We start from the raw sequence: 23,023 nt of genomic DNA on the forward strand, positions 1-23,023 counted from the left end.
TTAAATTTATTTGAAGATTTAAATATGACTTATTTTAATCCGAAGTCTTAAATAATTGCGTTATATTAGAAAACCATAGAATTGATGTAATTATTTTTTTGTTCGAACCGAACCTTTTATTTTTCAAAGCGGTTCGGTTTAGGTTCGGGTTCGCGAAGTAAATAATTTCAAGGGTTCGGTTTATGATCTTACCTTGAAGCAACCGCACCAGGCTCGTCTTCCCCTAAACACGGGCATCTTCTTCTTCTGCTGTTGTCTGTAGTGTTTCTGCAATGGCGTCTCTCCGCTGCCGCTGCCACTGCTGCCGCTGTAGCTGCTGCTGCCGTGCGACCTTTTAAGGGTGTGGCCAACGCCTGCCCCAACAGCGCCGCCGCCGCTGCTGCTGCTGCTGTCGGCGTCGACGTCTTCTTTAAGGCCAAATGGATAGCCAAATGTATAGCCTAATATATTATGGGTATAAAAGGAATTGGCGCCGTTGCCCAAACTGTTGCCCTCATCTGCATGTTCTCCATGCAACGAGCTGTTGTTGTTGTTGCTGCTGCTGTTGCAGTTGCTGTTGCAATTGTTGCTGCTGCTGTTGCCGCTGTATTGATTCCAGTAGCGATATAAACTATTAAAGCAACTAAAATCGCTTAGGATGCTTTTCCAGTTTTCAAAATCGAAACGTTCTTGAAAATTAGCTGAGGAAGTATCGCTGCCACCGTTGGGATTGTTGTTGTTGTTGTTGCTGCTGTTTCTGCTGGGGGAGCAACTGTTGCTGCTGCTGTTGCTGAGAGCAAGGGTTGCTGTGCTGCCGTTGCTCAAATCACTGCAGCTGTTCAAACTTGTAATAGATATCAAACTATTATTGTTATTGCTGCTGATGTTGCAGTTGTTGCTGCTTTTACTGTTGCTGCTGTAGCTGTTGAGCACAATGTTGCTCTTGTTATTGTTGCTGCTGCTGCTGTTGTTGCTGTTGTTACTCTGACTGTCGTCACTGGTAATTGTGATTTTTGTTACACCCGCTGTGCTGCTTGTTGTTGTTGCCGCTGTTGCAGTTGCTGCTGTTGCTGTTGTTGTTGCTGCTGTTGCAGTTGTTGTTGCATTGATTGTTATGCAGCTGCTGTTGTTGCTATTGTGCACAGTTGTTGTATTTTTGGGCTTCTCCAATGTGCTCTCCGGCGTTGTTTGCAATATTTCCGTATTCGCGCTGTGCGTATCCGGCTCAGTAATGCAAACAATCGGACACGACTGTAGTTTCTGCAAGTATTCAAAAAAAAAAAAATAGATATATTTTTTATTAAATTTAAATTTAAAAATATTTATTTTTCAATATACAAAGCTTTTAAGTTAATAGTTTTAAGCTAAACTTTGAATAAATAGCACGTAATATGTCGCTTTAAACTTTGTGCTCCTTTTTCTGCTGTCATTGCCCAAGCAAACCAATATTTATTTGATAGTTCACCAAAACTATTTTTAATGAGTTCTGGCCGATATTTTTTTAATTTTTGCTTACATTTTTCGGTTGATGAGGCCATTTCTTTTTTTTTTTTTTGAATTTCACTTTGAGTGAAAAATTCTGCAGCCAAAAATAAAAGTAAATTTTAAAATTAAATAAAAAAGCTACCTTAGAAATATTTAACAAATATTAATTAAGCTTATATTTTAATTTTATATAAGAAATTAATTTTTATATAAGAAACTTTTGAAATTCAAATTATTTTTACAACAAATTTTATTTGTTGTATTAAATGTTAACATGAAATCTTTATCCATATAATCACATTTTTACAAAAAAATTTTAATATTTAAGTTTTTTTGGTTAACTTTATTTAAAAGCTGCTTTAATACAAGCAAATCTTTTATTTTTGGAGAACTTGCACAAAAGTGTTATTCTAAGGTATTACTGCCCACACACGTGTGTGTTTTTGCTCAATACATTTTATCACACACACAACATTATAACATTTATTTCTTTCAAAAATTCGCTTCAATTATATTTATTTATTTTTTTTTTAGGACAGCTATATATGTTCAACATGAAATACAAATTTTATTATGATTTGATTAACACTTTAGCAATTTCCTACTTAGATACGCCCCCTTTGCTGATACCCTTCCTTAAACCAATCACTGTCCATTGTCAGTTGGTCTTAGGCCAAAAGCTGACAGTGCGAGGTGTTTGGCTAGACAAATGGCTGTCAAGTCGCATGCCAAGGCAAAGACAAATGCAATTCCATTGCACGCAACAGTTGACACTGTTGTTGTGTGTGTGTGTGTGTGTGTGTGTGTGTGTGTGTGTGTCATACACTTTATTACAACAGAGTACAATGACTTCAATCAAGCTGAAGATTGTCATTGTAATTTTAGAGCATTGAAAAATACTATCGATAGTATTAGTAGTGAAAAAAAAATGTAAATATATAATGTTATATTTTATAGCCCTAATAAATAATTATGCTAATATTATCAATTTCAACTATAACGCCTATAAGCTTAATCTATTCTGAAAACAATTGATTTTTACATTTAGAATTTTTTTTAAGGATTTCAAAAAAAAATTATAATTATAATTATAATTCAAAAATTTTTAGATTTTTTTAAAATTGTTTTTAAAATATTAAAATGTTTAGTGTTGTTGAATTACAAATTTATTTATTATTATATTATTTGATTTAAGGTTTTATCTCTGGCATATTTGGTATATTTAATTCCATTTAATATATCAATAATATATTATATATTTAATAAGTATTTTTGAAGTAGTTCCTCGTTAAAATACTCGTTAATATAAGATTTTGCTTTGTAACAGGTTATTTTATTGTTTGTTTTTTTTTTTTTGAAAGGAATTACTTGAAAGACATTTTTATGAATCTAAAAAAATATATTTTTTATTCTATTATTATTTTCCATTACTAGATTTCCATATGACAACTAACAATATTATATATACAAATTTCAAAAATCTATAGTCTCTTTAGTCCGTCTTATCTGAACTTTCTTTGACGTTTGTTAATTAAATTAATTATTGAACAATAAAATCTGTCAGTAAGCTATAAAGTGCAAGAATCAAGTCTAAATTTAAGGGTATTTTGCATATCGTTTTGTTCTAGTTGAGAACACACACATGTCCCCACATACTCACAGATGTGTGTGCACTATTTAGATTTATATCTATCATTATGCAGTCAGTTCAAGTTTCGATATGTGTCTTGTTGTCTCGTGGTGGGTTTTGCGTTATTGTTTGGCGCGTGGGCAAAGAAAAAGAAGAAAAATTATTTACAATTGTTTGTTTGGTTTTCCAACTGTCATAACTGTCTGGCAATTGCGTTTGACATGTGTTGAAATTTTCCACATAGGATTAAAGTTAAAGTTCCCCACTGTCAACTCTTATCATCCTTTCAATTCCAGCCAAGACGTGTGGGTTCAAAGACAGTATGGGAATGAGGGAACTGCATTAATATGCTTATGGGGCATGGGAATAAACGTCTTTTGATTGCATTACATTTTCTTTTATTTCGCCATGTCAATTGAACATATATGCAAATGTTTAACATACATTTTTCTTCGTTTTTCTATTGGCCATTTAAGACGTAATCGAAATTCGCCAAACAACGCTCAAATTATGCTGATTAATGATTTGAATACATCACAATAATCGTAATAATAACATGCTAGATTTTTTGTTATTCAATAACACTGCATAACAATATTCAATTCACATAAGATTTCCACTTTTTATTACAAAATATTTAAGATTAATTGTTTAATGCTTAATTTAGAATAATTTAATGTCGTTAAAAATTAATTTTTGTCATTCTGAATTAGTAGAAATATATTCTTGAATAACTTTTGGATATACCCGTTTTATGCAAAATTAGTTTTGCTTTATTATAAAAATATGAAATTTTTATCTTTCCATTTAATTATATTAGTTTTTACTATATTTTCTTCCACATATTTGATATGTTATACAAGCTATTAAAAGTGTAACGAACTAAACACATTTTGTGTTGTCTAGTGTAATTTGAATACATCATAATAATATACTTAATACTCGTATGTAGTAGCAATAGCTTTAATACGTTAATAAGCTCCATTTTATTGTTGAATAATCAGTCGACAGTTCCAGGCGATTGCCCATTTGCATTTGGCCAACTTTAGCAACTTGGCAATTGAGTTAAGTAACTTTAAGGCAATTGCAATTGTTAGTCTGAGTTGCAGGCATATCTAAGTGCTATCAAATGCTATCTGGCCTCATCCGAAGAAAAATAAAGTCAGGCCCAGTAACCCAGCTTTGCCAGCTTCCATCTTCCAGCTGTTCGAATCTGTTGAGTCGTCAAAGTCAGCGGCTTTTTAGCCAACTTCCAATTCCAAATCCAAATCCAATTCATGCACAACTCTCGCCCCAGTTGCCAACTCAACGCCAACTGTTGTCGTCGTTTTCTGAGATCGAGACAGACATGAAATCGGGTCAATGCTTTGGCTTAGACTGAGAACTGTTAGCAGCTTGTCATAGTCATAGGCTGACAGTCTCTCTGTCTAACTGACAGTCTGGCAATCTAGAAATCTGTCTGCTTGTAGGCGAATCCAGCATTGTTTTTTTTTTTTTTTTTTTTTTTTTTTTTTTGGCCTAAAGACTAATTAAAACTGCGTCTTCTTTTGTTTGTCAATTTGAGCGTGGGTAATAATATTTATGTTGCCCATCAGTTGCGCATATTTGGCCACAATATTTGAGAAAATATTTGATATGCTCATTAAGAAGGGTCAATAGTCGTCGTGTTTGGGCCAATACACTCACGTTAGCTTAATGAACCAAAAACCCTTAAGTGTGACTTATTTCGAGGGTCATTCAATAAGTGTCCCACTTAAAAATGACAAATATATTGACTTTGTTGCATTCTTTGAAAATAATATTTTTGACAAATATTTTTACTTGTTTATTGTTGCCAGTTTTCATACTAGAAGGTCTTACCAGATTTAAAGCCTCCATCACTTGGGCAAAACTAATACGATTTTCATGCCAAATTTTAGTTTGTTCATGGTTAAGTCTTCTAATTGATTTCATGTCAAGCAATTATTTTTCGTATGAATTTTTTGAAAAAAACTTTCCATAATTTTTAGTTTTAATAATTTAAGAGGTGATTATGTACCAAAATCAAAATTGATTAATTTTAATCTAATTTAAATTATATGGAATTTTTAAAGATCTGTTAAAAATTTGCACATAATTTTTTTTGTATTCTTCATATATTTATATTCCATAGTACATAATTATATTACACAGTCCCTGCTCTTACACCATAATTAGTGTTGAAAAGCACATAAATGTAGATTATTTTTAAGCATTAACTTTTCTTTTGATGTGTATTTTCAAATATGTTCTCATTTTTATGTAACTACCTTTAGCTGCAGTTTATTGTAATGCATCACCATAGTACAGTGTTGAAAAATTTCACACAGCTTGAAAAAATCTTTGCAATTCAAAAATATATGTGATTACACGCATTTCCCGTAATAAATACATAAATAATTTCTAGTTATTCAACTGAAAATTACTGTCGTAATGCCAGAGTCCCTGCTCAGTGTTGGTAAGCATGCAAAGACTATGATATTGTATTGTTTTTTTTATTATTAAGTAAGTATTGAGCACTGATTATACAATTATAATGCGCTTTGGCATTTTCCATTTTTCATGCAGCTGAGAGCTGAAAGCTGCAAAACTTTAAAAACTGGGAAACTGGGAAAATGACTGTGAGGCTGGCGCCAAATCGAATCGCATGATCGTTACATTTTTCACACTTGTCTGACACGCCCCCAAAAAAAAAAAACCCCCATTTCCGAGTACACCCACCGACCGAGCAGGCCAGCTTAGGTCTGGGCCAGGCTAACACTGAGAGTCTGCTCTCGTAATAACTTCATAAAGTGGGCGCCGAAAAGTGAAATGGAATATGAAAAATCTATGAAAATGAATGAAAATTGCAAGGCAGGCAGGAAGTGAGAAGCGAACTGAAATAAAGAAAAAAAAATAAAGACTGAAGACATTTGCAATATGATGGTGGCACAAATATGTGGAAGCAACAACAACAACTACAACAACAATGCGAGTGCCCTTAATACAAGAGACGAAAATCAAGTGGCTGCATGAAAATGAAAACTTGTTTTTCCGCATGCCAAAAGGAAAAACGACAAAAAAAATATATATTTATATATATATATGAACAAAACGAATGTTGAAAGCGCCGCAACGGTAGCTGCTGTTGTTGTGGTTGTTGTGGTTGTTGTAGTTGTGGCAACAACAATGAGCAACTTTTCCTTTTTGGCTGCAGACTCGTTCATCAGCTGACGACAGTGTCTGTGGCTCTAAGCGCATCTTTACCCACATTTTATGCAGCTCAACGTCAACTTTAAACGTCACATCAAAATGGCAACTGGTGCGTCCAGGCAGCTGATCAACACACGCACACACACACACACACACACGCACACACACACGCACACAGAGAGAGAGAAACTAGTGATGCAAGTCGAAATGAAACATGTCAAAATCTATGACAAAATGATAGAAATCCAAACTTAAAATCGAAACTGTAAAAATCTCCGATTAATGAAACGAATTGTCAATTTTTCTGAAACAAATTTTTTAAATTGCAAAAATTATTAATTTTTGGATTTTTTGTATGCATATTATTTATATGAAATTTTCAGGAAACATTGAAATTTTTGCTTCAGTGTTTGTTGCTCGTTGGAAGTAATTTATGCAACAGACAAATATGGGTAGCAATATATGTAAACCAATTAATTATATAGCAGCCGAAAATTTGTCATTGTCAAAAAAAAAAAAAATATATATATATATATATAAATATATTAAAAATATTCAAATAAAAGCAGCTGAAAATCGCTTTTGTGAAAATTGCCTATTCGATTGGTTGCACAATCTAATAAATACCGGTTTATAATACCAAGAAATATTTAATTTTTAATAAATAGCAACAAAATATAAAAAAAATACAAAAAAATAAAAACAAATAAGAAAATACAAAAAAAAAAAAAAAAATAAAAAAAATAAAAAAAAAAAAAATAATTAAAAAAAATAAAAAAAACACACAAAAAATGCATAAACATTAAAATACAGAATAATCAAGTTGTTTTTTTTTTTAATTTTTAAAATTTTTTGTTCTTGGCGCAAAAAGACAAAAGGTATACAAATTCAGATTTTTTGGTATTAAAACTAAGAATCTCGTCAAAAAGATGCGTCGAAAACAAACCTATTTTTCTCAATGTAGGTATATTTGACATTTTTGCTAATACAAATTAATTATTTAAAATGATAAAAAATATGCTCAAATATTATTAAAAAATTGTTTATTAATATAGACAGCAGTATTTAAAAGTACAACCGATATTTAAAGCTAACACTGATGTGCTTTTGCGATATCTGCATCGATATTCAAATCGATTATCGCATTCGATTAACATCAGCTATTGCACATCTCTAGCATGTGCATTCGTCAATCATACGACGCATTGTACGCAGAAAGTAAAAGAAAAGGGGACGTAAAATTGGTAGTGGGGGTAGAGGGGGGGATTTACCATTTGGTCACTTGCAATTTGCAATTGGCAAACGGCAATTGGCAATAGCATTTTGGTGTTGTCACACGGTCCAAAAATAGTCATTACGACCAACTAACGAAAGCATTTTACCGATTACTGACAGTTGACAGTTAATTGCCTGCATTTTCAGCACATTTTCAGTGCATTTGTCAGCGCTGTTATTATTGTTGTTGTTGTTGCGCTCTATAATTGCATTTTTCTGTGTCGCATTTTGCAGAAAAAAAAAGGCTGCATAAAAGGCTAAGCTGCTGCAATTAGATGCAACTGTTAAGAAAATTGCTCTTAAAACTCAAGCAGATAAGACACAAATGATCAATTGAGTGTGGGAGGAAGTTACTCAAGTATTTTTCCAGCAGAAAAATGCAATTGCGAATTTATTGAATTTTCTACGGATTAGCGAAAGTCTTACGTTTAAGATGATGTTGAAAAATATAATTCAAAAAAACAGGCGTAACATTTTTTTAACAAAAAAATAATATAAAATAAAAGAAAATATAATCTATAATAAAGGATCATAAATCAACTTTGCATAAAAATTTTTACTGTAGTCACAGTTACGGTTTGTACATCTATTATCAATTTTATAATTAACTATTATTTACTATCGGATACCATCTGAAAGTATAATTCAGATTCAATTGCAAGAAAATAAATAGACAAATACTGAATAATCTCAGGATGAGCAGAAATGGTGTCTATGATGCGAAATAGACCAGAACTCTTACTTTTTAAATGAGTTTCCATAAAAATTACTTGGTTTAAAGCTGTCAGTTATTTTTAACGATACTATCGATTACTATTTTCTAATATTTATTGTTCTAATTTCCTTTTTAAGAGGTTAAAGCGCAATAAACTAATTCAGAAGTTGCTAACCAAATAAAATGTTCTATACTTCGATACTATCGGTTGACTATCGATTACGAAATTCAGTTTTAATGAAAATACAAACACTAAATGATCATTTATCAAGCCGTCAGAGCTCCGTTAACTCTGTGTTGCCAGCTGCCACGCCCTAAAGATCATAAAATACGCCCTACTCAATGTCAGTTCGTGACGTTCAACGGTTTTCAAGTGCAACAACAATTGAAGAAGGTGAAGAGACTCTCGACTTAAACATAAGAAAAAAATAAAAAAAACCTCCTCCTACACACATCATATAAAATGCGGAATTGGATAACTATCGCATTAACTATCGTATCTAGTATATAAGACATTTTGTTGTTTCTTTTTTTCTATGAGCAACCAGAGACAAGCAGCAATAAAAAAAAACTTGAATAAAATAAAATAATAATAATAACAACAACAGCAGCGCTGGACCGTGATGAAGGTGTTGTAAGGTGTTGTTTACATGCAACAATAGCAACAACAGCAACAATAAAAATAACAACTGAAATTAAAGTCGAATCAAATTGGAATCCATGCAAAAAAAAAAAAAAAATGTAAAGGTAAATCGAAATCGCTTGGTAATCAGGCATGCGGGTGTTAAAATTATTACACAAGGCAATACCCCTAACACTATCATACCTATCATACCCTTCCCGCCCCTAAATGCCCCCTAGCACCACTAACCACTCCACATATTACAACAATGCGATTTTTTTTTTTTGTACTTTTTGTTTCTTGTTCAGTTTTTCAGTTTCAGTTTTCAGTTTTGTGTCTCAGTTTCAGTTTCATAAGCTGAAAAAAAAATGCCCCCATGAAATCAACAAATTACACGAATCCAAATTCTGTTTTTTGTTTTATACCCTGCATAAATTAAGTAAAGTCAATTGGGTCACTTGTTCATGTTGAAATAAATGTTAAAAATCTGTTTGATGTGCCCTTGACAGGGACCGTAAGTGTTATAACATCTAAAATACAAATTAGAGTGGAACTAATTTATTTAAATTTGTAAAAATTGTTTATAAATAAATACATTCTGGTTTATTAAAATCTTGTTCACAAATTGTATTATATTTCAATAAAAATCAAACAAAAATGTTAAGTTCAAATTTTTTTTGAGATAAAGGTAGTGAAATGTACTTTTAAAGTCTTTAAAAATGTAATTTAATTTATTTTATAATTGATATTTTTATTACTGTATGCGTATCACAGTGTATTACAGGGTATATCAAAGTCTTTACAAGTAAAATACTTAATATATAGAATGGACTTTTCTGTGAAAAATCCAAACCAAGCAAAGTTACAAATTGAATTTCTTGTTGGTGTTTAGTAAGTAAGGATTGGTGTAAATAAAGTTTTTTTTTAATGAAATCAAATTAAATTTACATTTTAAAATGATAATTGCAATGTAAGCCAAAAGAACTCAATAGATTCTTACCAAATTAAATACATTTTCTAGCTAAAAGAAACAGCTAGAGCAAATTTCAGCAAGATAACTTTACTCACAGCTTAGTTCACATGCTTAGAATGGAAATTAACGGGGATGGAATACGAGTTAGTATAGAATTAATGTCTCCTGCTATATGCAACTATTTGTAATAGGGAGCGTCTTATCAACGGACATGCAACACGTATCTTAACTGGCTAAACAACCTTCTAAATGGTAAAGCCCATAAATAACTCACACAGCAGCAACAGGCACAATCCGTGTATCTGTGCAAAAAAGGTGCAAGAAACGCATATCCATTTGCAATTTACGAGTACTCGTATTCGTATTCGTATTCATACTCGCACTCATATGTATTCATGTGTCACATTCTAGTCTTATGAAACTATCTATCTCACACACTGTTCTGGTTACAAGTTCTATGTATTTTATGGCTCAACTAATTTAAGCGGCAAGTTGAGCGACATTTGAAAAAAGAAAAAAAAAACGTCTTAGGTCTTATCTAAGTACCGTTTGATATTTAAGCCCAAATAGGCGTCGACAGGCCAAGAATTTATGGCTCTAAGTCGAGCAGATTGCATTAAGCAAACAAAACAAAACAGCGACTCGATCTCAGTGCGATCTGTGGGTGCAGCACAATTTGGGGCAGGTCAGCCAGCATTTGTGGCTAACAAAATGCCAGCATAGTAAGCTATACAAAATAAGTAAAGTACAAATTATAATATAGACAAATTTGCACAGATTTTGCATCTTCAGCAACTGCAATTGTGTACACAACTTTCACTAGACGATCAAGTTGTTGTCGTCATTTGTCTGCGGGACAAGTTGGCTAACTTGGGGGCGATTTTTTGTATACTTAGCTCAGCATGGTGGCCCATTGTCTGTGATGACGCCCCTCTTTCCAAAGCAAACGCATTCGTCATGCATGGCAATAAACACAGCAACAACAACCACAGCAACAACTACAATTTAACATGGCTTGAACTTCATTTGCATCTACCATCATCATCATCATAAGTATGTGGCTGATGATACTCATCACACTTGTAAACGAGGCACCAAACACAAAGTGTTTTTTAATTATTATTAACAAAAAAAAAAAAAAAAAAAAAAAAAAAAATGAGTTATCCAACTGAACATATGAAAAATAAACTTACAGGTACCAAAAATTGTTTGACTTTGTTATACCCATTATCAAAAAATGACTTTGGTTACATAAATCTTTCTCTTTTTAATTCACTTGTGATTTTTCTTATTTATATTTTAGTTTTAATGAATTAAGAACCAAATGGTACTTTAATAATATTTAGAAGTTTGCATGGAAAGTTTATGAATCTGTTTAATTTTATCAATGAAAGAATAATTCAAAGTTTTCATTGTCGATGTGTCAAATCAAACATCTCTTATGTCTCAGTTATTTTTGCAATTTCCTTGATTTCTTAAGCCATAAAAAAACAATTATTGAAAAGTTTTCCGATTTATTAAAAGCCTTACCCATAGTTATAATTATTTTATTAACATCAAACTAAATTAAAATTATATACATATAGTCAAATATAAAATAGCAAATACCTAAGCATAACTCAAGTAATTATTATTGGATTGCTCTGAAATTTTTGAAGTATTTTCAGAACAAACAAAGTTGCAGCTGTGCTTGAAAATTTAAAATAAAATCTTTGATATTCCTCATGCGATTGGGTTTTAGCTAATTTTCGTATTGAGGTGAGAAGAACATAAAGTCTTGATTGAGAAACGACTTGGTAATAAAACAGCTGGATAACGACTTATCGCCAGAGTTATTAATGATTTTTTGATTGGAAACTCAACTAAACTTGTCAAAATTGACATTTATGATCTTTATGAAATATCTTTAAGACCTATCATCTGACCTTATCTTCTTGTCTTTATGAACCATCCAATAAGACTTAACATCTATCTTTATTTTCACGCATACTCAAATGGTTTATTTCATTAAAATAAATTTAATCACTTTAAATCTTTTATACTTCTACCTAAAATATCCAAAATTTACTGAAGCTTGCATTTAAAGGGTATAAAAATTATGCCAAAAATGTAATAAACTCAGGAGATCTACATACATTTTTTACTAAGTAGATCTTGTAATACTCGAACTACAAATTAAGTATTTGCTTGACAAGTTGTGGGAATAAATAAAAAGACGCAGTTGTGAATCATAATGAAATAAGTTGAGTGAATTCTACGTACAAAATCAAATTGAAAACTTGACCCAAGTCAAATACTAAGTTTTATTGAGAAGAATGAAGAGGGGAGGGGCAATTTGCCATTTTCCTATTTGAATGTGCACGGATTTTTCGTTATTTTTGGAATTGCTTGTTGCAAGGTATTTTCTTGTGGCTGTTGCACATTTTGGCTGACATTTAAAGTTTAGGAGGCCAGCTTGAGAGTTATGGCCAAAGCTAAAGTCTTAACTTTGAATATGAGCCAAAAGAATTGCATATAAATTTTGATAAATGTGTATTTTACTTGACTTATATCTATTATAAATAATACAACTGGTAAAGATATATGTTTGAAATAAATTAATAAGTAGACTATAGAAAGTTCTGAAAGTGCTGACAAATTATTTAAGTAAATTATAGACCATAATTTATTACATTTAAACTGTCAAATTTTATAATCTTTTATAAGCAAACTTTTAAAAAATATTCTATATAAAAATAGATATTATTTACAGTGTCTAAACTATAACTACATCCGCCATAATTATAAATTGCTGGAAATTGGCTAGAAAATGAAGTTGGCCAACAATTAGCAGAGGGTCTTAACTGAAATCGAAGCAACCTTCGCTGCAGACAAACGGAAGAACTTGAAAAATGTGAAACACAATTGGAAAAACTAAACTGAACTAGACTCTTACACTAATGAGCTCTGCAGAGCTGCAACAAATAATAAATAACAACTAACAAATGGCAATTAATTATAATTTTAACACATTTCATTTTATTTGATTTTTTCATAAATGTTAATGAGCTTTGTCTACGAGTCCAGAACTTGTTTTAGCCATGTAGACGCAGCGCTTTGGGTGCATAATAAATAACGTTTGAGCATATAACATTCAACATTGAATATTGAATATTGTCGGATCTGCAACTCTACCCCAGCACCCCTCCCCTCACCGCTTGCCGTGGTCCGCCCCCAACTTGAGGTGCACCAGTTTGGAAAATGATTGGAATTAGAAACATGTTTTAAGCGCTAATGCAGTAACTAAGTACGTGTATCTAACCAACATTCATATCATAAATAATTGTATCTTTAAGATACGCGCACAAAGGCTTCAACTTCAACTCAACGTGCGGCGTTTAGTTTGTTTTTTTTCTAGTTTCTTTTTTTTTCCCCTTTTTTTGTTTCATTTTCATCATGACATTTATTCCGCATTCTTGCAACTTGATTTAGGCTTGGTATCGTTGTTGTTGTTGTGGTTGTTGTTGTTGTATTTCTTTGTTGTTGTTGTTGTTGTTGTTGCTGGTGTCGCGGGTTCAGGCCGAGACTTTAGCTCAGTTTCAATTTCAATCTTCGTGTGCACTTTACCTCTCAACAGTTAACGCGTTGTAATTGTTGTTGTACAGCTAACAAAATTCGTCGATAAAATCGTGCCGCGTTCTATGGCATGTTTTTATATATACCCTGTAGGCGCCGAAACACTCATGTTGGGTATCACCATTAAATTATCCAAATTTCAATATTCTTTTCAAGATTAATAATCAAACAAAAAATCAATTTATTTTGAAACCTATTTACAGGGTAACTACCAGTCGAACACTCAAGCACTATGCAAGCAGTAAAAGTCCACTCTGAACCTATGAATTATCCATACTTTAATCTATCTTTCAGTTTTAATCTTGTTGTTACAATAAGTCTATTTACAGGGTATTTGTCAGTCGAGTAAGCTCGTTAAATTTCAGCCTTACTTTCGTCTAAGAATTATCTGCTTGATTTCCTTTTAAAAATTGTGCATATTTTACAGTTGGCCTAACTTGAAAGTGACTATTAACTGATCTTTAGTCCTCCATGGTCACTTTAAGTAGAAGCTATCACAAAAATGTTCCAAAAAAGATTTTCAATTGCATTTAGATATCATAGATATAGACATATAATAATATATTTTTCACATAAAAATCCATTTCTCTGCTCTTTGGTCCTCCATGGTCACTTTGACTACAAGCAAATGACGAAGTTATTATTAAATTTGTGTTTTTAACGAACCAATTCACGTTTCATATCATATTTAGCTTTGTGTAACATTTTCTGTCCTCCATTGTCTCTTTATATTCAACAAAATTTGATGTTTTTAACCTCTATGGTCACTTAAAATGCAGCTGCTGGAGCACAGTTTTAGCAACCTGACATTATATTATTGCACTCATTGCAGTATCGACTTCAATGCTATTCTTGCACTTATATTGTCCTCCATTGTCACATTATTCGGTTGGAGCACTCGACAATAACTTTGATTAATATCTGTTTGAAGCCAAACACTTGACACGTGCTAAGAGTACTGACACTATCATTGTCATGCTCAGTTTTCTAGTCATCATGAACAACATTATCATCAGCATTATCATCAGAGTAATCATTATTGCAATGAATGAAAAAAAAAAGCCTATTTGAATGTCACGTATCTGTTTTTTGAATGCATTGGCCTTTCTGTGACTCCACAGCCGGCCGTGTTTTATGTTTTCTTCTCTCCCTCTCTCGCTTTCGCTCTCTTTCGCTCTCTTTCTTCTTGTTTCTTCTTCAATTCGCCAATCAACGATGAAAGCGATGAAATGAAATGCTTCAACATCAGCACCAAATACTCGAACCAGTCTCAAAACTCAAATCAACTTCCACCTCTTGTCAAACGTTTTTTTCTGCTGTTTTTTTTTTTTTTGCGCTATTTGCTTATTTTTTTCGTGTTCGTTTTGACTTTTGACACTCTATTATATTTTTCAGGTATCTATGGAGTTAAATGATCAACAGAAAGCAATAGCACATGCCATGTGAAGTGAAAATTAAATGATTTATTATATATATCAGGACTATATGTAGATAGGTAGTTCAGTCTACTGTCTGATAGAAAGTAAAAATTAAAATAACAATACAAACACAATTTGATAGCCTCAAATCTAAGCAAGCCTTTGACTTAACTGTAAATTCCTCAGTCATTTCTACACATTTTTCTAACCGACTTGTGTTTTGGAGAAATATATAAATTTATTTTCACAACTCACAGAAATAAATTTTCTATAATTTTTGTAAATCTTCATATCTCGTATATAGATAACAACATTTGGTAATTGTCTTTAATATATACGTAAGTTTACTTAAAAAAGTCTTTTTACTTAACAGCAAAATGGCTTTGGAAAAGATGTGTGGTTTTAATAACTTGCCATTCAGAAGGGGAGAACCAAATTTCGAATTTGCAGACATGGAAATGCAGATGGCCAAAGCGACCTCAAATAATCCATACAATTTCATGGCACCGCCCTTTGACAATCCTGTGATGAATCTCAACAAGATATTGGCACAGAAGAACATTAAACTGAATTTAGCACATGGTACCACAACATTGGGATTTAAATATCGTGGTGGCATCGTAATGTGTGCTGATTCACAAACCTCAACAAGTGATTTGAGGTCAAAGAAGATCATGGAATTGGACAATTGTATGCTGGGCACCATTGCTGGATGTGCTGGTGATTGTGTCCACTGGCATCGTGTGCTCACTAGCGAGTGTCGCCTGTACCGTTTGCAAAATGGCAACAACAGCATGACAATAACAGCCGCCTCAAAGTTCATTCACAATATTGTGAATCGATTCTTGGGAATGGGTTTATCCATGGGATTAATACTGGCTGGCTATGATCCACATCCAGATGGTTCCAAACTCATTTATATTAGCAATGAAGGCGATCGTGTCGAGGGAAATCTATTTTCCATCGGCAGCGGTTCAACCTATGCACTTGGAGTATTGGACAGTGGCTACAATTGGAATATGTCCGATGAGGAAGCCTTCTTTTTGGCGCGTCGTGCTGCTTACAATGCCATTAATTGTGATCCCTACTCTGGCGGTTCTATTTCCCTATATCATATGACTGAAAATGGCTGGAAGGTAATATCCATTGAGAACTGTCAGAAATTTAATCAGATTCAACCAGAATATGCAGTTCCTATGGATGTTGAAGACGATGACGAATTAATGCTACTGGAATAACCATTATTTTTTTTTATTTATATACATAATTTAAGATTAAGTTTTAAGTAAATCAGGGTAAAATGTTCACTCCAAACGCAAAACGAGTCATCTAATAAATACCACATTTTCTCTCAGTGTTTTCATGTATATGTTGTTATTACAAATTTATTTTGATTAGCATTTCATACTCAGACACTTAGAAATTTATAATATTTAAATGTATAGGAGATATTTTTATTTTCTTGCCACTAATACCATATTTTTTGCTCAGTGTATAACCGGCAGATGAAGTGATTTAATTTATATCACAATTTTCATTTTCTGTAGATTTTGTTTATTTAAAAAATTGAATTTTTCGACTTTCCTTCATTATTTAAATACATACATTCAGAAACTTTGACCTTTGTCATTGTTGTTATTAAAAATTTATTTTGATTAACATTTCATACTCAGACTCTTAAAAATTTATAATAATTAAAAGTAAAGGAGATATGTTTATTTTCTTGCCATTAATACCATACTTTTCTCTCAGTGTATAACCGGCAGATGAAGTGATTTAATTTATATCACAATTTTCACTATCTGCAGATTTTGTTTATTTAAAAAATTGAATTTTTCTACTTTTATTCGTTATTTAAATACATACATTCAGAAACTTTGACCTTTTTTGTCACTTTGATCATAATTTGGCCTACAACTTAATGCTGCCTTTGAATTGTATTCTCTAGGAAATTTAATTTACAATTTTCTCTCAATGTAGTTTTATATGTGATTACAATTTTTATTTGGATAAACAAAAAAAAAAAAAAAAAAAATCAGCGACTTTTACTTTTCTGAGCAAGCGGCGAGTTGGAAAATGTTACTTGAAATGTTTATCAATTTGTAATTGTCATTGGTTTAGGGCGTGGCACTTGGCACATGGTACTTGACACTTGGCATTGTCTCAATGAGCAATTTTTGCATTTTTGAAATTTTTATGAGGCTTACGTAAACTGGCCCAAAGAGTCAAGTCGAAGACTCGGCTAAATCGAGCTTCGGCTTCGACTTCGACTTGGGCTTGGACTTGACTTGAAGCGGGCAGCCAACAACAATTGTTGTGCAATTTATCTTTATTTAATTGAACTTTTACTTTCGTATCGCTGTGCTTGTTGTTATTGTGAACGCGTTTCATAAATTGCAAATAATATTTTTAGCCAAAATCAACTTGTAAAGTGGAAGAGAAAAAAAAAAAAGAGTAATCGACATGGGTCCGACATTGTCTGTGGACCATACTATACTATAAATATACATAAATATGTATGTGTGTCTGTGTTTGTGTATGCTAATCCGGTAAATCAATTGATGTGCGCCGCGGGCGCTTATAAAAATCGATATAAATTATTAATTCAAAACAATGCAAAAGCAAATCGAGCGAAGAAAAATAGCTAAAAGAAAAAGATGACAAAATGCAGTCCATGTCAATACGAAAGTTTAATACCCTTTAATACTCATAATCAAAATAATAAGTACACTTGACTTTAAACTAAAATATTTTGAATTTAACTAAAAATGATCATCATCTAGATATTATTTGTAGTTTTCATAATGACTTAAATAACAAAAAAAAATAAACTAATCAACGTATTAAAATAAAACCACTACATATATATGTTTTTTTAGATCATTACTGTATAGATCGTTAAATCAGGTATATTCAATGTATCACATTTTATTCATAATACCCTTTGTAAGAGTATCATAATAATAATGAGCCGGCATTAATAAACGGCAAAGAAAAGTTTAAGAAAAGCCGAAAACAAGTTAAATTTGATCGAACTTCTTTTTTGTTGTTGTTATGCTTTTTTTTGGCTGTCTTTATCTGTTATGATGTGTTTGATTTTTTTTTGTGATTTTTTTGTGGTTGAGTTTATCATATGCTGGCGTTTTAATTGACTAAACGAGACGCATTGTTAATCAGCTCCACAGGGTTCAATTGGCCTTTAATTGACCGGACACTTTGTACACCGTTATGAGATCATTTCGTGCCTCAAAACAAGATTATTGTTCAGATTAAAAGGTTTGTTGTTTTTATTTTGTCTATGATTTTTTTTTTTTTTTTTTTTTTTTTTTGTGTGGGAAGTGGCAGTTGGTCAAGTTTGTATTTCTTTTGTGTATTGTCTCCATTGTTTCGTTAATCAAAATCTAACAAGAATTTCTTAGATAATAGCCATAATAGTCAAAAGCCATCGGTTAGCAAATAACATAAACAATTTAGCATATGTTGGGTATTGAAGACAGATAGAAAGGTTTGACAAAATATGAAAAAGTTTACGATTGCCGCACAAAGCGGCATAGAAAATAAAGAAAGAAAGGGAAACAATAAAAAAAAGAAGATCAGCAAAAACATTTAATAATCTCAATAATAAGTATTTTTTCTTCGTTTTGACACATTTTTTTCGAACTTCAAAATGTGTACATTTGATATCTTACAGGCTCTTAACAAATTTAGATTGTAAATGAATAGAATAAATAAAAGATGATCGACACAGCAAATGCACTGCAAATTATCTTTGTCAATTTATGATAAGTAATATGAAGGACACACTGGTCTGTATTTTATAATAGTTTTAAAAAAATTTAAAGAACAGTATATATTTATAAACTATGTATATGTGTTATGGTAACCCATTGGCATAATTTATAGAGTATTTTGCCAAGGTTTTATTTGTTTAGAGATATTGCCCAAAAAGATCAAACGCAATCAATCATTCACAATTGTGGCTAATGATCTCATAGATCACACAGCAAGATATAGATATTAAATGACCTTTTTGGATAGATTCGTCATATATCAACAGGATACACAGTTATGGAACATTTTCTATGCGGGCGAAATGAGCTTACAAATGTGTAATCTTCAGCAACAACAGCTACAGCAATTACAACAATAATTACAAAAAAAAAAAAAAAAAAAATCAGGTATGCTGCACTGTAAAATACCCGGCAATAAACAATGCGCTTTCATTAACTTGAGCCACGTGCGTCAAGGCTTTTTCTTCAGTTGTTGTGTAGCCCTTTTTTGTCTTTTTCTGTCATCTTCTGTCCACACACACATAATACACACACACACACATTTCAAGTTCAATACAAAGCTCCGTGTAATGTCTTTGCCTTCATCAATCTCAGTTCCAGCTTCAACTTTAGCAACTTTAGCAACTTCAGCTCCATCTTCAACTTTTCAACTTCACCTGCAGCAATTTCAAGGTGTCGATGATGTTGATGCTGATGCTGCTGATGATAATAATGATGATCATGTTTTTGTTGCTGATTATGATGTAGAAAGCCAAAGCCGTCAAGTATCTTGACCCTCATTAATTCAAGTAAGCCGCAACTCGCATTCGCAAAAAAAAAAATTTTAAAAAAAAGTTGAAAAACAGTTTCAGTTTCATTTTGGGGTTTCAGTTGGGAGTTGATTTTTTCTTTTTATAATACTCTTATGGAAAGTATTTCAATTTGGTCATCAAATGTGAAATTCGGTACAACAGTTTCTTATTTTTAATCTTAATTTTGTCAAAACTCGAACGATTTTCAAGCGGAATATAATTTTGATCATGGATTGGTTTCTACAATTATTCTGCAATCAAGTTTTATTAATATAACAAAAAAAAAATGTTCGCCAGATTTCGTCAGAATTCGATTTTTTTGTTAAGGGTCCCCCCTTTGAAATTTTGAAAAATTGAAATTTTAAATCTCAAGTTTTTACTTTTAATCGTTTCCTTATATCGTAATTAGTATAAAAGAATACATTAAACTTGATTCTCAGACCTTTCATTTTTCTGTAAAAAATCATGTCTAATTGGACAAGAATTTTGACTTGTAAAGTTGCTAGGTCAAAGGTTTGACCAACTTCAAACTGTCATAACTTTGGCAAAACTGAACCAAATTTCAATGGGAATATTTTTATCAAGGTTTGGCACTAAAATTCATTCTGCATTAAAGTTGAAACAATTTTGTCAAAACAAATTTGTTTCTGCTGTATCTTGTTTTTGATTTTAATGCCAAGAAAACTTTTTAAATTTGATTTTTGCACTTAAATTTATGTAATAAATTCCAACTTGTGATTCTCGAAAATTCAAAACTATTAAATACTATTTTACCTTTTATAAGCAATATTATAAACATAAGTTTATTGGCTATTCGAAAAATTTGAAGGCAAGCTAATTCTTAATGTTGTTTGAATATTATTTTATTTTGGGGTGTTTGAGTTAGTAAGTCGAAAAGAGTTTTGTGGCTTGGCTGCAATTAACATACGTAATTTATTTAAATTCAATTTTGATTTCATTTGCTTCTTGTCGACCGTTTTCACTTTCGTTCGGCATCCGAAAATTCCAAGCATCCGGCCAGATTGGAGACCCCAACCAGTTTGCCGATCTCTCGGGCCCCACAGACCAGGCCAGGCCAAGCAGAGCCGAGCCGACCAGACCAGACCAGACCGGGCCTGACTGACTGCCCGCTTACCACGATTATTGTGATTATTGGCCCGGCTAAGAGGCAGTCGCAGTCGCAGTCGCAGTTGGCTCTTTTTGGCCAGCGCGAAACCTCAAAACACACAAATTGAAAACGAAAGTGAAAATGTTTAAAAGGCGACAAAAAAAAAAATATATATATATAAAAATAAAAAAAAGAAAAAACAGAAACAGAAAAAAAAAAAAAACAAAGCAGAAGATTGCATAGATCGTGCTGGCCACATTCAAAATGCTGTAAATTAAGTTGGCGATTTCTTGTGGTAAGCCGATGTGGTTGTTATTGTTGTGGTTGTTGTTGTTGTTGCTGTTGTTGTTAGGTGAAATCTCCCAAGCTGCCAGTTACAGCTCATCGTCTTCCTCTTCAACACCATCTAACCATTCGCTGTTGACACAGAAGAAAACCAACGAAGTCTCCTAGCGGAAAACTTTTACCAAAACTGTTTGTTGTCTCTCTCTCGCTCTCTCTATCTCTTGCACTTTTTCTCTCTTGAATTTTGGCCAATTTGGCAGCTGAAGGCCAACAGTTGAGCGATGATTTGACCCCCGTCAGTACCGTTAACAGCTATTGGGTCAGTTACTGACATTCCCCAATCAATTTCTATATTTCATTTGGAAAATTAAGTGAAACTAAGCAAAACTGACAGACACAAGTTTTGTAGTCCCAAATCAATGCCATCTGGCCAAAAAAAGAAGTCTAGTAAGCAGGCAACTCTTGGGTAGATTATATTCGTATATTTGAAATTGTGTTTTATTAATTTTCTAAGAGGAAAAAAATTAAACTAAAACCAGGATTAGAAAAGTAAATCAATAATAGCATAAAATTTAAAATAGACAAATGAGTGAGAAGAAAAAATATATATATACAGTCAAGCTTATATTTGAGTCGTTAATTTCGAAGAAATTCAGTTTATAACTTATACTATATAAATCACTTTTTACTTCATTTAAAAAGATTGTCGTATAACTTTTGCTTACCCCAGATCTAACTTTAATTTTTTTTCTTTACAGTTCATAATTTATTTATTTAATTTTATTTGTATTTTTAATCCTTAACTTTATTTTTATACTTGTTAATTTTTTCTTTGCCGACTGCTTTTAAATAAATAAATAAATAACTGTTACGGTCTCTGTTTTAAACATTAACAAAGCAAATTTTATGGATATTTTAAAAAATTTTTAAACAAAAAACTATGCCTTAAATATAAATAAAAGTCCCTAAAGCCTGGTTAAATCTTGTACTAAAGACAATGAGCAATTACAAGCTAAATTCGATAATATGAATAACGTATCTCATATTTGTTAGAATTACTTTTGGCGTCTACAAGAAAAACACGTTAAATATTAAATGATTTGTTTATGGAAGCTGCCATAAAACTTGTATACAATTGCATCTTCAGTGCTTGAGAACTTGTTAGTGGCTGAAACGGGTTACGCAACGGGAGTTGGCTTTCAAAAGAAGATACAAATGAGCTGGGCAACAAGTGGAGTCGGTTGATTGCCACAGCTTGAAAAAAGATTGACCCAGTCACCCCGAGAAAGAGAAAAATCAGCATTCATTCATATATGTATTCATTAAATAGTGTGTACTATTTTCTAAAGAATATTATAATTTAATAATCACGTATTCAAAAGATAAAAGTATCTCGTTTCTTCAATGGCAACCACAACGCAATTTTTTAATAAATTCAATGAATATATTTGATAAATACTCGAACTTACTTACTTATTCACATGTACTTATTTTAGCACTTACTCTTGTTATCAGTAATACGCGGCAGAAGAAACTAAACTAAACTGAAAGTGTGTACCTCAATTTATGATTGTTTACTTATTTGCTTGACACTGAGATGAAACAACAGAAAAACAGTCTGATAATTGACATTGAGATGATTACTTTGAATGAATAGTTGTCAGCAGTTGTGTAAATAAATACAAAAGTTCACAAAAGAGATACAAATGTATCTGTTATCAAATTTGTTAAGACTTTCACTTTAGCTGTTGTGACTTTATTTTGGAACAATTTTTATAAAAATGCGGGCTGCATGAGAACCAAAAAATATAAATATAAATATAATATATAAAGTATATAATATAAACATAATAATAAGACTAAAATATGCCCTGTGAATGAAACTAAAAATCATATGCAGAGAGTTTAGATATTTATTATTTTAATACTTATTAATTACTATTTTTAATTCGAGTAAATTAAAATTAAAATAAATTAAAAGTGTAGCTCATGAATTGAAAGAATAACACTTAAGAAACAAAAATGTTTCTATGCTCGACTAAGAGATATCCTGTAGCAAAATTAAAAAGCCCGAGCACTCAAAAAAGTGATATAATTTTAAGAAATATTATTGGTAAACAAACAAT

At 31.8% G+C, this 23,023-nt stretch overlaps 2 protein-coding genes across 4 annotated transcripts in view; one reads left to right on the plus strand and one right to left on the minus strand.

Moving 5' to 3' along the window:
* Positions 1-23,023, minus strand: part of LOC117794133 (disheveled-associated activator of morphogenesis 1) — a 72,488-nt gene that overhangs the window by 12,294 nt on the left and 37,171 nt on the right. The window contains exon 2 of one of the 2 annotated variants that reach the window (XM_034634621.1): positions 193-1,239. In XM_034634621.1, the coding sequence (XP_034490512.1) occupies positions 193-1,239 (1,047 nt within the window). Of the gene's footprint in view, positions 1-192; positions 1,240-23,023 lie in introns of those variants that run through there. The other variant, XR_004618367.1, reaches the window with a different exon arrangement.
* On the plus strand, positions 15,192-16,280 carry LOC117794136 (proteasome subunit beta type-5-like). 2 transcript variants are annotated; one of them, XM_034634625.1, is made up of 2 exons: positions 15,192-15,239; positions 15,296-16,280. In XM_034634625.1, exon 2 carries the CDS (start codon positions 15,300-15,302, stop codon positions 16,158-16,160), a length of 861 nt encoding a protein of 286 aa, XP_034490516.1. In that variant the 5' UTR covers positions 15,192-15,239; positions 15,296-15,299; the 3' UTR covers positions 16,161-16,280. The 2 variants fall into 2 exon arrangements, with proteins under 2 accessions (XP_034490516.1, XP_034490517.1); XM_034634626.1 differs by having other exon boundaries at positions 15,235-15,260; positions 15,344-16,280.

This window comes from Drosophila innubila, chromosome X (genome assembly GCF_004354385.1).
Source record: "Drosophila innubila isolate TH190305 chromosome X, UK_Dinn_1.0, whole genome shotgun sequence".
Taxonomy (NCBI): Eukaryota; Metazoa; Arthropoda; class Insecta; order Diptera; family Drosophilidae; genus Drosophila; species Drosophila innubila.